Genomic DNA, 17,288 nt, shown 5'->3' with positions numbered 1-17,288 from the left:
AAGGTGGATGCTATGGCAATATACCCCACTGAAGTCCCTCTCCTCCCCAAACCCTGCCCTCTTCAGGCTCCACCTGCAAAATATCCAGGTATTTCTCAACCTGGAGCTGACAACCCTACCTCCTCCTCTTTCAGTGGACATAATGGGGGGGGGGGAGGATCTTTTCTAGGGCTGATTTGGCCACCCAGTCCATTCCTTCTTCCCACCCCACCCCATAACTTTGCTCTGCAGAAACCAAGGCTAGGAAGGCTTGGCAATATTGTTGTGTTTGCCTAGCAGCCCCACAATGGCCGCTAAGATCTCAGAGGTCATTAATTTCTTAAAGGTATGGGAGCTGCTTCTATTATTTGAAGGGGGGTTAAGCCCCCAATGTATTTTTTTATTTCAGATTTTTCTGAAACCTGGGGCTCTTCTCAGGTTGTAGAAAGACCTGTCTTTTCTATTCATGGAATCATAGAGTTGGAAGGGACCACCAGGGTCATCTAGTCCAACCCCCTGCACAATGCAGGAAATTCACAACTACCTCCCCACGTACACCCCCAGTGACCCCTACTCCATGCCCAGAAGATGGCCAAGATGCCCTCCCTCTCATGAACTGCCTAAGGTCATAGAATCAGCATTGCTGACAGATGGCTCCATTCTCCGAATGGAAATTTCCACAAATGGGACCATATTGAGAATTAGGTATATTGATGTACACCTGAGTGATGACTTGTAGAGGAATGAATTTAGCATGTAGGAATGGGAGGAGGCATCCCAGAATAGTCCATAGCAAGAACTCTGAGCTCAAGGGATATTTCCCCCTCCCAAGGTCATGAGCTGCCTGCAAGCACTGGGCTCACGGGATGGATTCAGTGTAGCCATGACGAGGCTCCTGCAAATCCTGGTTTTTATCTTTAAAGGACCATGTTTCTGGTCCTCATGGTCTCAGAGGCAAAAAAATGAAAATTTGGGCTGGTGTCTTGAGGAAAGGGAAAGGGCTTTTCAATCTTCTGGCTGCAAGTTCTCCCTCCTCCTCCTCCTCTATCTACTGCTGAACAACATCCTATGAATCAAAGCCTATGAATTTCCTCCCTCTATTGCCTACGTGGCTCAACCATGACCGGGACCGGCTCTGTCTTGGGGAGTTGCCACCTCCCCCACCCTTCCTCTATCCCCATCTTGAACCAATGCTTTGCAGGCCGCACCACTTCATCCCTCCCTGTGCCTCACTTCCAGCTGCTTCTACCTAGCATGCCCTGAAACATCTTCTCTCTCTCCTCCCCAGCCTCCAGCGTGGTGTAGTGGTTAAGAGCAGTGGTTTGGAGCAGTGGGGTCTGATCTGGAGAACCAGGTTTGTTTCCCCACTCTTCCACATGAGTGGCGGAGGCTAATCTGGTGAACTGGATCTGTTTCCCCACTCCTCCACATGAAGCCAGCCGGGTGACCTTGGGCCAGTTACACTCTCTCAGCCTCACCTACCTCACAGGGAGTCTGTTGTGGGGAGGAGAAGAGAAGGCGATTGTAAGCCGGTTTGATTCTCCCTTAAGTGGTAGAGAAAGTCGGCATTATAAAAACCAGCTCTTCTTCTTCCTCCTCCTCTGTTTTGTGTTCTGGACTGGTGGAGGGTTCTGGGGAACTGGAAACCTTGCTGTCTTGAGATCTTTGAGTTAGACCTGGTATGCCAGGTATTGCAGAATGGCTGCTTTTGGAGCCAGCCAAAAACATCTCTCCCCCACCCCCCCCGTGAGGATAGCCCGTGTTTGCCAGGCCTCTTCAGCAGCAGCATGCCTAGTGCCAAGCATTTCCCTCTGCCAGCTGTAGTGTCCCTATGTGGCTTTGTTAGAGTTGCCAACCTCCAGGTATTAGCTGGAGATCTCCTGCTATTACAACTGATCTCCAGCCTATAGAGATCAGATTACCTGGAGAAAATGGCTGCTTTGGCCATTGGACTCTATCGCATTGAAGTCCCTCCCCTCCCTAAACCCTGCCCCTCCTCAAGCTCTGCCCCAGATATCTCCCACCAGTGGCAAAGAGGAACCTGGCAACCTTAGGCTTTGTGCCAGCCTTTGTACTTAAAGGATGGTGAACAGAAAGATGCTTAGTGCACATTAGCACTCACGGCACCTGGCTGGTGGTTTCCTCTCCCCTGCCCAGAGCATCGCTGTGCCGGTTGTTACCTCTCCCCAACCTACCTATGATCAGCATGTTTCAGAACCAGTTTTTGGAGAGCTTCACATACAGTGATTTGGGAAGCGCAAAAGCCCCCCCCCCAACCTTCCACAGCTGCTTTTCTCAGGAGACACCTGCTTGCATGTGGATCAGGGAAGGCCTCAGGGTCACTCCGAATTCACTGTATCCATGGACAAGTTGGTGGAACCTGTTTGCTTGGAACGTTAATAGTTTCCTCAGCATTTTTTAAAAATAGTGCTTGTGTAGAGCAAGCTGTATCATGCGCTTTCTGAAGACCTATGTAGGCAAGTAGCCGTGCTTGGTAGCACCATGAAACTTATTGCACCGGATCCTTCTCTTGGCCAGTCTTCTCAGGGGTCTGCAAGAGACTAACAAGGGGGGGGGGGGCAGTGAAGCCTTTTAATTGGACCAAGTTCAGATAATGAAAGAGAAATGGACATATTCAAAGTGCACGGAGCCTGTAGTGAAGGTGAATAGACGTTCTTGGCTACATTGGGGGGGGGCATAGAAGCTTGCTGGGTCATCTTGGCCCTGTTGCACACTGTCAGCCTAACCTACCTCACAGGGTAGGTTGTGAAGAAGTAGTAGTAGTGTTGGTTTTTATATGCCAACTTTCTCTACCACTTAAAGGAGACTCAAATCAGCTTACAGTCACCTTCCCTTCCCCACGACAGACACCCTGTGAGGTAGGTGAGGCTGAGAGAGTGTGACCAGACCAAGGTCCCCCAGATGGCTTCATGTGGAGGAGTGGGGAAACAAATCCAGTTCACCAGATTAGCCTCCGCCGCTCATGTGGAGGAGTGGGGAAATCAAAACCGGTTTTCCAGGTCAGAGTCCACTGCTCCAAACCACCGCTCTTAAACACTACAGAGAGCAGAGAATTCCCCTTATGGAATGGCCTGCCCTAGGAGGTCAGGAAGGTTCTCACTCTCCTGGCTTTCCCCAAACTATGCAAAACTGAACTATTCAAGAGGGCCTAATAGGGTTGAACTATGTAAAATAGTTCACAAACTTACATGGATAAATGAATAGGGACTGTGGTCAATACTGCTGTGTATAGCTTACTATCAGTAGGATTCTATTACATAATTTTTGCACTGTTTAATGCGTCATGTTAATACTTATGCTATGCGTCAGTTCTTTCTGGTGGATCCAGATTTTGGATCCAGATTTCTAATACCCTAATACATTGGTCATTGAATGTCCCATTTTGTTGATTGTACTGACTCACTATGTGTAATTTGCCTTGATTCCCTGTGAGAAAGGCAGACTATAGACAAATAAGCCAGCCAGCCCTTGCGGGTTTGAGCGCTGGAAGCGCCTTCAGGATCGCCTTGAGCTCTCTGCTTCCACGTTGTCAAATGGTGGCCCCTTTGCTTGAAGCTACATTGTGCTTCTCTGAGTCATCAAATAATGTTTTCTTTTATTAATGGAGCGTTGCCACAAACCAAGTAATTACTTCAGTCCAGACAATATTTTAAAGATAAGAAAAGTTGAAATTGTTTTCATTAAAATGCTTTAAAAATAAATTCTTTAAAATTAGGAAACAGCTATCTGGGCCCTGATTGTGGAAAAGAAAAGAGTCCTCTTTCATTCCATCCGCCTCCCAGCATCTCAGCCGAAAATTGGAACCCTCCCTCCCCATGACAGGACTGGTTTAACTCCAAACTTGAACATGAACTAAATCGCACTAGCTATATAGATGAATATGCGGCTTCCCAAGTGATGGGGTTAACACAGTGAAATATCACTGTTTTTTTCACTCAAAATTAAAAAAAAACACTCGCTCACACTCAGGAACTCGTTAATGGGGTGAGAAAATTTTGGAGGGGCAAAAATTATGCCCGCCCACCGCACATGAAAAAAACTAATTTTTTAATGAGGGCTTATTAGAGCGCTAGGCAGCTGCCCAACGGGCAGGTAAAGGGGCAGAGTCTGGGGGCTGAGTCATGGGGAGGGGAGGGCTACAGTGACGGTATTCCACCCTAACCGGAGCAGAATACTGCGGGCTGGCTTCGAATGAATAAACACAGCCTCGCACCTTCTCATTTTAATCTGCAACCATGAACCCTCATTTTAAGGTTTGGGCTATTAAACTCTGCGGTGAGCAATCGGCAAAGTCAGCCCTGCATAAATGACCCCAGAGTAAGACAAACAGCGTAAGACCTGAAGCAGCTTCAATATCAGTCTCTTAAGACAGTTCTCAGACTAGAGGCAGACTATAAATATGGTGTTGGAAGATCAAGCCCTTAATTACAAGTTTGGGCAGAAGGAATGTTCTGGTGCCTTGCCTGAAAGAGAACAGGGGAGGTGCAAGGCGGGCCTCCAGGGGGAGGGGCAATGGGGCATCCCACCGGCAGTGTGCCACTGCTGCAGGCACCCTTCCCTCTGGCTGCCACCTGCCTCCCTTCTGAAGATACAGACAGCAGAGTTGTCAAGGAGACCTAAGCGGGTGGGTGGGCTGAACACAGGGTGGCCCCCGGCTGTGCAACCCTGCAGGAGGAGGAAGTTTGAATAGAAGAAGAAGAAAAAGAAGGATTTTATGCCCCAATTTTCTCTACCTTTAAGGAGTCTTAAAGCGGCTTACAACCTCCTTCCCTTCCTCTTCCCACAACAGACACCTTGTAAAGTAGGTGGAGCTGAGAGAGTTTGGAGAGAACTGTGACTGGCCCAAGGTCACCCAGCTGGCTTCATGTGTAGGAGTGGGGAATTGAGCCCAGTTCTCCAGATCAGAGTCTGCCACTCTTGACCACTACACCACGCTGGCTCTCTCTCTCTCACAGAGACTAAATGGCCTCCAAGGTCTCTTGACTGCTTCGTGCTGCTTGGGAAGGCAGAGTCATTGCAGGAGACCCCTTGAGAGTGGGCAAAGTTATCTTTGTTAGGGTAAAGATCTGAGGAGCAATCCTTGACCCAGCTGTGTTACTAGAATAGCACGTGGTGTCGCAAGACATGCTTTTTATCATCTTCATGTGGTTTCATAAGCTCCTTTGCCTTGTGGATTTTGACGGCCTTGCCATGCTAATGTATGCATCTGTACCCTCTCACTTGGATTACGGTGGTTGGCTGTAAATGGGGGCTGCCCTTGAAGCTATCTGGGAAACGGCCGTTGGTGAGGAAGCAGGCTGCTGGAGAGCTGGTGGGAGCTTTGTGCCACACACACTGTAAAACAACCCCGTTTGCTGCTTGTGTGTTTCCAGGCTCAATTCCAGGTGCAGATTTTCCCTGTTAAAATTCTTTGCATTCTACGACTTGAGTAATTGAGGGACCTCCTCTCCCTATACCTTCCTGCCCACCAACTTAAGTCAGCCGATAAATTGTTGCTAGCAATTCAGTTGTGCCATCTTCTACTCTGTGGAAGAGCTTGCCGGAGAACGTCTGGCTCTCCTCCCTTCTCTTTTTCCAATGGGTGTGTCAAGCAGCAAACAAGACATCCCTAAAACAATAACATGTAACAATATCATCAGCAGCATTAACAGTTTTTCCATTCGTGGGAACAACAGAGGGGAGGAAGGGGAGGGCCAGCCAGATGGAAAACCGTCCCAGTCCTCAACGGTATTTCCCCATGCTAATCTTATTTCTTACCCTTTATTACACTCCCTGTGTTAAATTTTATATTCTAATATTGTTATTACAAGATTTATATCCTGCTGATCTCTTGATTTGGGAGGGAATGGCATGGTGCTGCCCGATCTTGTCAGATCTTGGAAGCTAAGCAGTGCCAGAATTTGGAAGGTAGACCTCCAAGGAAGACTCTGTGGAGGAAAGCATTGGCCAACCACCTTTGCTTTTCACTTGCCTTGGAAGCCCCTTGCTGGGGTTGCCATAAGGCAGATGTGACGGGCCGCCTGCGCTCGTGTATGTATAGCTGCTTATTTAGAGCAGAACGAATCTACAAGGAGCTGTCCTGAAAGCTCCCTTGAGTCTTGTGTGGTTACCATGCACATGCTACGTGACACAAGACAAGCGCCACTGTCAGCCCGTGAGACTGCATTTTGCACATAGAAAACCACCATGTCAGAATGCCAGGGAGGGGGCAACGTTCTCTCTGACATCTAGTCTTCTGTGGTAGGGACACACATGCACAGAGCCCTTTCCCTGAAAGCCTAAGTCTGAAGTGCCACAGACCTCGCTTGCAACTCTTTGTGAATACATCCCATTATAATGTAGGATCCCCATGCCTGCATGCAGCCGTGGAGTTCCTCCCTTTCATGGCCCTTTGGCCCTGGGGTTTTCCCCTCCCCTCCCCTCCTGTCTGCTTTTAAGGACCCCGGGGGACAGAAGGCCTCTGACAGAGTCACCTGGAGTCCACCAAAGCATCTGGTGGACTAAAAAGCAGACTTCTGTTCCATTTTATTGCAGCAGTCAGACTAGCCCAGGGATGGACACGCACACACACACACACCCCAGCATAGTTTAAGGACCATGATGTCGGAATTCCCATATGAGCCTGATTACAATGTCTGTTACACCAAAATAAAACAAAAGTCCAGGAGGGCACCTTAAAGACTAGCAGCATTTATTTTTAGGGTGGCCACGTCCCTCTTTGCCACTGGCAGGAGGTTTTTGGGGCGGAGCCTGAGGAGGGTGGGGTTTGGGGAGGGGACTTCAATGCTATAGAGTCCAATGGCCAAAACGCCCATTTTCTCCAGGTGAACAGATCTCTATCAGTTGGAGATCAGTTGTAATAGCAGGAGATCTCCAGCTAGTACCTGGAGGTTGGCAACCCTATTGCAATACGAGTTTTCGTGAGTCTCAGCTCACTTCCTCAGATATGTGGACAGTTGAATGTGATACATTCTGCTGCTTTACTGTTCCTTTTATTTATTTGTTTGTTACACTTATACTTGGTAGACGGTTGTCCTCCAAAGGAGCTCCCAATACAGAGTGAGAAGCTTTGTTTCCAGACCCTTTTCACTAAAGGGAATGAAGGAGAAAGAGAGATGTCTGAGCCTTGGACGTTTGCCTCAGTTTGCTGCCTGCTAGGAGTTAGATCACGAAACCATTTGGGAATGCCAATCTTCCCAGCATTTTGCAATGCCCTGCCCTCATGTTCTGAGCAGGAACACCTGACCTTCTGGGGCGCATGAGAAATTTTGTGCAGGCAGAACCAGAGGTGTGGGATGTGGTGGGAGGAAATTGCAGGCTTCTGATTGTTTTATAAAGAGAGATGAAGAAACTGTGAATATTACAGGTAGTCAAAACACAGAGAGGAAAGACTGGAAAGTTGATCATATTTTTAAGCTGCACCCTGAAGAATCCACTGTGTGGGGTGAGGTGGAGGAATGCAGCTGTGGATAAGGAAGCACACTGTGCGCACAAGTGTAGAAGAGGTTTGTGCACAGTGGCTACAAGGGAAATGGGATGAGCTGGTGGAGGCAGAAAGGGGCGAACGGTCGGGCGCCATCTCTGCCAGCTGTAGCTCTGATGTTCCCTGCGCCTTCCTGTCTAAAGCTCTTGGGCCTGGCCAGAGGCAGCAACCTCGGGTGGCAGCTTACAAAGTCCTTGGCAGCCCGGGGCTCTTTGCATGCAGCTGGCAGACTGTCGCCTTGGATGAGTCGGCTCAGTCTGTTCAGGCCCAGATTGTCATATTTTTGTTAATTTTGGGTCCCCATGAGGGAGAAAAGTGAAGTATAAACATCTATAAATAAAGAGAATGCTGTGTATTAGCGAGAAGAACATGTGTGTTTCAGAGGGTAGCAGCACCTTAGAGAAAGTGTTTTGGGGGTGCCAGCTTTTGAGAGTCAGAGCTCTCTTCATCAGATATGTGTTTCGTAGTTGTAGCCTGCATGTCACAGAGGCAGGCCTACTGTTTCTGGGTCCACAAATCTATATATCTATTTCTCAAGAGTGGTCGCCATCTACAGATATCTAAATCTGTGGATTGGAATCACGCTCGCATGAAACAGATTTTTCTGTAAACTGGGTGGCACTGCAAAACGCTGGGAAGGTTGGCGTTCCCGAATGGATTTGGGATTGAACTCCTAGCAGTTTGCAAAAAAATCTGAAATCTTAAAAAAAACACAAAAAAACTGGGAGGGGGTTTAAATCCCCCCCAAGTAAAACAGCGTTCTCTGCGCAAGCACAGATTATGCTCTTCCCTACCTTCACCATGGTAGTTGGTGGCTGTGGCGGATCCCAGTAGCTGTGCCAGGCCTGGGCCTGGCCGTGGTGCAGCCAGGGACCCTGCAGCAGCTGCCTTGGAGCTCAGAATGGCCAAGAAGGAGAGAATGAGGCAGGGAAACGGGAGAGGATATGGGGGTTGCCACGAGGAGGGAAAGAGGAAACAGTGTGGGGAGGAGGATACAGAGGAAAGTGAGGTGCCACCCCACAAGTCCTTGAGGGTTCTCTGCCATGCAAGTGGGCCCGGCCTAGTGCCCGACACCACACAGCTGGGCCACCGTTTTCTTCCTCCTCTACCTGTGTTTTGTTGCCAAGTTGGCACTAACAGGTTGTGATCTGCAAAAGTCTTTGGTTGTATCTTTGCACTCTCCAGATTGATAACTAAAGTTTTTGATATCCAGCACATGTCAATCCTTGAATATGTTTGGTGTCTATTGGATAAGAAAGTATAGTCTCTAGTATTCAGGATTCCTGATCCTCCAAGGATTACATTGCCATGTAATTAAACACATTTTTAGGAAGTTTGCCTCCTTTGTGTTTTTGGACCTCTCTTTTTTTGGATCCATTATCCCATTCATGTCTCTGAAAATCATTATTTCTCCTTTTCAAAAATCTAATACGGATTGGGGGAAAAATATAATTTTTTTCACTTGCACTGTTTGGGGGCACACACCATCACTAGAGTATAGATCTCGCCTTCCAGGAGCCTGATTTTCAAAGTAACATAGCAACACCTTCTCAGTTTTTTCCTCCCATTTTTAAAAACACCACTGTGTAGCTCCAACAAAATAGATTGGGAGATTTCTTGCTTCCCCACTTAATTACTTGATGCCATTACTGAAATACAGTTATAAATTGCAGGGTCTTCTTGGCAAGGATTCGTTGTAATTCCCAGTAAATATTCCAGCTGTACCACCATTTCCCTAAAATAAGGAATAATTTCATCACAGTTGTGTTATCAGGTTATTAAAAGAAAGTCCACATAAAGTCCATATAATAAAGGAATGAGAAAAATAATAGATAAAAAAGAGGAAAAGGGGAAGGTTGGTCTTAGAGGCTTTTTGCCTGTTCTTACCCCACGTTTCTTGATGGGCTCAGAGCCTGCAGGTCCCTGGCAGATGGGTCTGCAAAGGTTCACCCATCAAATTGGTCTCCCCACGGAGAGGTGAGAGGGGGATAAATGCGCCTTCGCACCCAGCGTTCTTCAGATGCTCCCAGTGAGGAAACTCCCCCCAAAAAAAACCACTTCACAAATGCTCCTTCTCAGATCACCAATTCCCCCCCAAAAGTCAGCATCTTTGGTTTGTGACCATTAACCAGTCACAACTTGGATCAGAGTCCGCATCACTGTATCTTTATCAGTTGTTCTTTAGTATGTTGCAGTTTTTATTAGCCTGGAGAAATGAAATGATAGACATGTCCACATTTCATTTCATTTTTCAATGACTCCATCAGTACAAGTGGCGGGGGGGGGGGAGAAACTCTGCCTGGTATGTAAGTCACAGCCAGATCATATTTTTGTAGCTCGATCTTCATAATTTGGATTTGTAATATACTCATTGATTTGCTAAATAAAGTTATAAGGGGCTTATGATCTGTTTCCATGGCCACTGTCTGTCCATAAGTGTATTGATTAAACCTTTCATAAGTAAACAAAACACTGAGTAGCCTTTTTGAACATAAGAACGTCAGAAAAGCCCTGCTGCATCAGACCAAGGCCCATTGAGTCTGTTCACACAGTGGCCAACCAGGTGCCTCTAGGAAGCCACTAACAAGACAAGTGCAGCAGCACCATCCTGCCTGTGTTCCAAAGCCCCTAATATAATAGGCATGCTCATCTGATCCTAGATCTGTATGTTCCAGGTTTGTGCATCAGTGAGAGATTTGGAGGCATTCATATGTCATTTGTTGGCAACACTCATCATTCTTTTGTAAGAGACAGCATACATCTTGGCCATCTTCTGGGCATGGAGTAGGGGTCCCGGGGTGTGTGGGGGGGGTAGTTGTGAATTTCCTGCGTTGTGCAGGGGGTTGGACTAGATGAGCCTGGTGGTCCCTTCCAACTTTATGATTCTATTCTGGGTTTATGAGCCATTTTCTTCTTTTTTTGCTGAGATACTTGTTTCTCACACGTTTGTGGTTCTGTTCTATTTCACTTTGTCATAGACCTTTAACAAAAATAAGATACATAAAGCAATTTTGTGCTCATCCAAATGCTCAAAGCTGTGTATGACCAATTTGTGCTTTTGTGCTCCTGTTTTTCAGGTTACCTTGCCCCCCGGAATCTTCCTAGTGCTGGTTTCTTCCCATTTCTCCAAACTGTGCTCTGTAATTCAGATGCTGTGTGCAAAGCCTCACCATATACACCAGAAGACCTCCTGCCAAAGCTGAATGGTCTTTCACCCATACGCCGGTAAGGGACAAACTCCCCAACAGAAGTGAGACAGATAGAAATACTGAGCCCTAAGGGTTACTTAAAAGTGGAGGTGTACCATTTAAGGGAGACTCAAACCGGCTTACAATTACCTTCCCTCCCCCACCCCACAACAGACACCCTGTGATCAAACCCTTGAGGTTGATCTTGAGATGGGGAAGGGAATAAGAGAGGTGACTAAAGCAGATAATGTTGTGATACTGGGAGACTTCAACTACCCTCACATTGACTGGGTAAACGTGCTCAAGTCATGCTGCAGAAATGAGATTCCTAGACATCACAAATGACTGTTCACTGGAACAGCTGGTCACAGAGCCAGCGAGGGGTTGGTGGTCTTGGATCTCCGTGAAAATAAGCAAATTCTTTCTCAATCACATTTGTGCCCTCACTCACATACCCACAAACTAAGAATGAAGGGCTAACCTATATGTGACCCTGGAATTCTATAAACTGAACATCAATTTGTAACTCTAAAAGCAGCCATGGTGTGGGAGGCTTGATCCATGCAAAGAAGGATTTACCTCTCCCCCGCCCAATGCTGTTTCCCCACTCAAAAATGTCCCCTTCCAGTCACCTTTAAGAACAGTAGGGGGAAAGGCAAGCATGCCCCAGTCCTTTTCCTTACCCAAGTTTAAAACTGCCCGGGAGGGCCATTTTCAAGCTAAGAGGGATCCGCATGAGCTCCCCACTCCAGGCCTGTGCAGATGTTACATTCACGTCAATGGGGAGCCCCCCAGCACATGCAGCAGAGGATCATGGGACTCGCAATAATGGCTTTAAATTATGGGTGGAAAGATACCAGCTGGATATTAGGAAAAATTTTTTTACAGTAAGAATTGTTTTAACAGTGGAGTCGGCTTCCTAGGGAGGTGGTGAGCTCCCCCTCACTGGCAGTCTTTAAGCAGAGGCTGGGCAAACATTTGTCAGGGATGCTCTAGGCTGATCCTTCATTGAGCAGGGGGTTGGACTAGATGGCCTCTATGGCCCCTTCCAACTCTATGATTCTGTGATTCATAGTTCCCCATGACGGTTGCATCTGATCACCATAATGTATGAATTGGGCACTGCGTGGATTTTCTATGCACAATCTGCCTCCGTACATTGATGTTTGTGTATCTGCGTGGAATATCCATCCCTCGTCCAACTGTCTGCATAGGCCTGACTTTTAAGGGCCAAATTACACATTTGGACTTCTAGTCAGGGAAATCCAGCATCAAAAGCAGTTTGTCGCTAAATCTCATAACTTTATTATTCTTTCATTTAAATGTGGTGTAACAGTCAAAGTGTCAGACCAGGATCTGGGAAATCCAAGTTCGAATCCCCACTCGTGGCATGGAAAATGACCTTGAGCCAGTCACACACTCTCAGCCTAGCCTACCTCACAGGTTTGTTGTGAGGATAACAATTTTCTGATAAAATTGTTTCAGCTTTGCACAGCCGTGCCATAAATACCTTGTTTTGCTTTTCTTCTGAGGAAATTTATTTTAAAAGGGCCTTTATGGAAATAAGTTCAACTTGTGTGCAAGAATTGGCCTAGATGAAAACTTCATGCAGAAATAAACTTTAAAGGATCCATATCATGATATGAACTCCGTCTGGATGTGGTTTAATGTAAAAATCTTCAGTGGGAGGTAATGAAGATATAGGATTATTTTCACTCTTTTTTTTTTTTTAATCAGAAAGCGGAGAAGAGCGGCTAATCCGGAGAGGGGCAGCAATCTGCCATCCCAGAGGGCTGATGCTACCAAAAGCAGAAATGTTTCTTTGGGTAGGTGGTTTGAGTCTGTTTGCGTTTAGTAAAAGCTTTCTCACTTTTCTGTAGGGATGCTGCAAATTTCTCAGCAAATCTGTTTGGCAATCAAATTTACCCTGTTTGACAATTAACAATCAGACTGTGAGACTGCATCCGTTCAGACTGCATCAAGCAACTCAAACAGCTGCTGAACAGGTTTGCAGCTGCCTGCCTGTTGGTTGGAAGCTGACTCACAACTGATTGTGGGTCAGGTGGGAGCCGGGTTCTGATCTCCCCAACCCCTTCAGCAAAATAGCTACTTCGTGAAATTGTAAAAGGGAGAGGTGAAAGCGTTTGTTTCACTTCCATCCCCTCGAAGTTGGTGGGGACACAAGCAACGTTTTAAATTTCTGCATTACAAAAGGGAAAGGAGCAAAGAGCTCATTTCCCCCATCCACCCCACCCCCAAACTGCAAGGGGACAGAAGCAATGCTTTTAATCTCTGGGATTTACATATATTTTTTAAAAAAGTATATACCTGTTGTGACTCAGACCCCAGCAAGCGAGGTATCCTCAGGGGAAGAGCCAATGGGGGCCCAGAGCAGCTAATTTTGTTTTCCTCTCCTTCATTTTATCCTCACAACAACCCTGTGAGATGTTAGGCTGAGAGCCCCAGGTCACCCAGAAAGCGTCCATGGCACAAGTGGGGATTTAAACCCAGGTCTTCCAGATCTTAACCTCTACACCACACTGGCTCTCTGGAGTAGCCCTGCTGGATCAGAGCAGTGGTCCCCGTAGTCCCTCACGCACCCTGTCTCCAGCCGTGGCCAGTTGTGCCCCACGAAAGCCCACAGGCAGCAGCCTTCCTTGGCTGAATGCTCCTCGGCCCCTGACCATCAGAGGGGTTCTGCCTCTGAGCCCGGAGGCCCCGTTGGGCTCTCGCGGCCAAGGGCGAAAAATAGAACGCCCCCCCATAAATCTTTCCCAGTCCCTTCCACTCCCATTGGAGCGGGTGTGTGTGTCCGGCCCAACTAGTTTTCATGGCAGAGTGGGGATTCGAACCTGGGACTCCTAGTCCAACAGTCTAACAGCTCATTAAAAGGAAATTTTGTGGAGTTCACCCAAGAACAGTCATGTTGTCGTATATTTCAGCATAATGCAACAAAACCAAGCGTTTAAAATAATTACATTTTCTTTTCGTTGCAGAGCTGATTGATTCAATAGCCAGTCTGAAAAGCGCCATGGAAAACATTCCATCATCCAGCCACGGCAGAACCCCCTGGCTCGGAAAGATTCTCAGCCCGGGAGAGGTAATTTTCAAGAGATACCTTAATTAGGCAACTTCTAACAAGGGGAGGCCGTCCCCACCACATCTAACCCTGAGCTCTGTTTCACAGATGCCCGTGCAAACATCAACCGTGGCTAATCTTAAAGCTGGTATCTGTGACGTCTTGTCAGCGTCTGCCTCTTCTCAGAACCCCCTCTGGGAAGCCATGGGAGCAAATGTCTACCAGACGTTTTGCTTCACTGAGTTGTCTCTTGTGGAGTCCTTTTTCCGAGAATTCAGAAGTCAGATTTCTAAGGTGAGTATCAAGCTCTGATGTTCTTTTTTCCTTAGTGGAGACAAACATTTCTGAACTAGGACCTCAGTCTAGGGTTGCCAGCTCCAGTTTGGGAAATACCTGGAGATTTTGCAGGTGGAGCCCAAGAAGGGCAGGGCTTGTGGAGGGGAGGGACCTCAGCATGATCATATCATATCATATCATAGAGTCCACCTTCCAAAGGAGCCATTTTCTCCAGGGGAGCAGATTTCTTGGAGGTTGGCAACACGACCCCAATCGGAACCCTCTGAAGCATTCCCCCCCCCCGGTCGCCCCCCCGTGCCCAGGCAGCCTTCCTTCTGCTGATGGCAATGAATGGGAGCAGTCCAGGGGGGCAGAGATTGGGGAAAAGGTGGGCTGGATCCACCTTGTTAAAACCAGACTGGGGATGGGGGGTGGGGAAGAAAGGCCTGATGGTAACAGCAAAGGGAGTGTAACCTCCCTCCCGCCACAGCCATGGCTCCTCTCCCTACAATCTCTCCTTCCGGGGGCCCAAGATGAGCTTTTCTGGGAACTGCCTGTTTTTAGGGAAAAAACTATAGGGAGGGAACAGCAGGTGTGAGGAGGGTCCTGCTTAGGGTTGCCAGATCCAGGTTGGGAAATCCCTGGAGGTTTTGGGGGTGGAGCCTGAGAAAGGTGGGATTTGGGTAGGGGAGAGTCTTCAGTGGGGTACAATGCCATAGAGTGCAACTTCCAAAGCAGCCATTTTCTCCAGGTGAACTGATCTCTCTTGGCTGGAGATCAGTTGTAATAGTGGGAGATCTCCAGCCACCCCCTGGAGGTTGGCAGCCCTAGCCCCACTCCACTCATCTTTGTGCTGCTGTTACTCTAAGAATCAGGGCCCCCTCCCTGCTTTTCTGCCTGAGGGGGGAAGGGCAGGCCTGCCACCATTATATGTAATCGGGCCCTGGGAGCCCCCGCTCCTGAAGAGAGGGCAGAAGGATTCAGGGGGCATCTGAGGAAGAGCTCCGTCCAGCGTCCCTGAGGAACGCAGAGTGGCCTTATGCTGAGCCAGACTGTTGTTCCCTCCTGCCCGCCACGGTCCGCTCAAGGAGGCACCAGCAGCTGCCCAGGATCTTTGGGAGAAGCGGTCCTGCCGAACCCTTCTACTGGCGCCCCTTGTAACTAGAAAAGGCAGAGATGAGCATGGGTCCTTGCATGTGCAGACTGCGCACTCCCCCACTGAGCTACGGTCCCTTGGGATGTGAGCGTGTCAGGGAAGAATGGCAACCTCTCAAAGGGAAAAAGGCCTTGACTAGAGGGGAGAAAGGCAAGAGGGAATCAGTGAGGGATTGCAAACCTGTACCTGAGGAAGGAACAACGCACGGAGTACGTCTGGTGCACGGAAACCCCCGGCTCCTGCATGGAGGAAAGTTTCCCTCAGATTATATGTTTTCAGATATACCTTCCCAGGCATGAGGAGGATAGAGATGGTGAGTCTTCTGGTCTTTGAGGTGCTTTTGGATTTGAATCTGGCTCTCTTACTGCCCACCAACTTGGCTGCCCTCCTGAAACTGTCTTTTGTGACAAATCCCAATTCCACGCAAACTGAATGGCAGGAGGTGGAAGCAGCCCTTTCCATGAATGTGCTGGTACTTAGGATATCATGTGTGTTGATTCGATGCACAGATGTCATGTTTCATGTGGCACAGATGCTCAGCAGGATGCATGGGCACTTGACAACGTGGTGTAGTGGTTAATAGCGGTGGTTTGGAGCAGTGGACTCTGATCTGAAGAATCGGGTTTGATTCCCCACTCCTCCACATGAGAGGCGGAGGCTGATCTGGTGAAATTGGTTGGTTTTCCCCACTCCTCCTCATGAAGCCAGCTGGGTGACCTTGGGCTAGTTACAGTTCTCTCTGAACTCTCTCAGCCCCACCTACCTCACAGGGTGTCTGCTGTGGGGAGGGGAAGGGAAGGCGATTGCAAGCCGGTTTGAGTCTCCCTTAACTGGTAGAGAAAGTCAGCATATAAAAACAAACTCTTCTTCTTCTTCTTCTTCCTCTTCCTCTTCCTCCCACCTTCAAGTACCGGTAGCCTCCCAACCTGACTAAAGTCAGCAAATCTGATTTGTTGGGCTGCTGGTTAAGGATAAATTGCCAGATTTGTTAATTTTTTTAAAAGAACACCTTTCTCTTCTCTGTTCAGTTGCAGGACGATCCTCAGTACCAGGTCACCTTTGTCAGGGAAACGGTCTCTTTCCTGTCGCTCCTCTCCCAACTGCAGAACGAAACGTCCGTGTGGCGCCTCCTGCTGCTGGCCCCGGATATCACTCGAGGGGTCATCCGAGTGAAGGGGATGGTGGCTGCCCTTCAGAACACAAGCAGGTAAAAGGGATGCTGCGGAAGGCTGGGCGGTCGTTGCCTGCCCTTGCACGGACAGGGACAGGGTGCATCTTTAGCCAGAGGGAATGGAGATGTGAAGCATGATGCTCTGATGGCTCAGGAGGAGGCTTTGCTTCTTGGGAGGGCTGGTCCCTGAGCATGGCTTTGGTACACCAAAGGCCAAGTTGGTAGCAGTGGTTGCTTCGAGGCGTAGGGAGCAAACTGCCAATAAACTCTGGCTGGAGGCCCAGGTGTCCTGATAAGTCTGTGTACACTTTGCTCAATTCAGTCTTTGCAACGAAAAGTTTGCATACAATTTTGATCCAGCCTTGTATTATGAAGAACCCACAAGAGGGTGCCGAGTTGTTTTCTGTTGCCCCAGAAGGTCGGACCAGGACCAGCGGGTTGAAATTAAATCAAAAGAGTTTCCGTCTAGACATTAGGAAGAATTTTCTAACTGTTAGATCGGTTCCTCAGTGGAACAGAATTCCTCGGGGGGTGGTGAGCTCTCCTTCCCTGGAGGTTTTTAAGCAGAGGCTAGATGGTCATCTGTCAGCAATGCTCAAAAAGGACAAGAGTTCAGTAGCACCTTAAAGACTAACAAAAATATTTTCTTGCAGGGTATGAGCTTTCGTGAGCCACAGCTCACTTCTTCAGATACTGTGGCTCACGAAAGCTCATACCCTACAAGAAAATATTTTTGTTAGTCTTTAAGGTGCTACTGGACTCTTGCCCTTTTTGACTACTGCAAACAGACTAACACGGCTACCCACTGTGAATTGTCAGCAATGCTGACAGAGAGGGAGGGCATCTTGGCCATCTTCTGGGCATGGGGTAGGGGTCACTGGGGGTGTGGGGGGAGGTAGTTGTGAATTTGCTGCATTGTGCAGGGGGTTGGACTA

General features: G+C 48.1%; 1 protein-coding gene across 1 annotated transcript in view; it reads left to right on the top strand.

The window, feature by feature from the left end:
• Positions 1-17,288, top strand: part of ABCA12 (ATP binding cassette subfamily A member 12) — a 101,741-nt gene that overhangs the window by 11,254 nt on the left and 73,199 nt on the right. Inside the window, exons 3-7 of the mRNA XM_056861241.1 lie at positions 10,561-10,708; positions 12,409-12,497; positions 13,668-13,771; positions 13,859-14,044; positions 16,211-16,389. Of these exons, the coding sequence (XP_056717219.1) occupies positions 10,561-10,708; positions 12,409-12,497; positions 13,668-13,771; positions 13,859-14,044; positions 16,211-16,389 (706 nt within the window). The remainder of the gene's footprint in view (positions 1-10,560; positions 10,709-12,408; positions 12,498-13,667; positions 13,772-13,858; positions 14,045-16,210; positions 16,390-17,288) is intronic.

Source organism: Euleptes europaea, chromosome 15 (assembly GCF_029931775.1).
Source record: "Euleptes europaea isolate rEulEur1 chromosome 15, rEulEur1.hap1, whole genome shotgun sequence".
Classification (NCBI taxonomy): Eukaryota; Metazoa; Chordata; class Lepidosauria; order Squamata; family Sphaerodactylidae; genus Euleptes; species Euleptes europaea.
The sequence above is the reverse complement of the archived record's forward strand: the minus strand, read 5'-3'. Positions and strand labels throughout refer to the sequence as shown.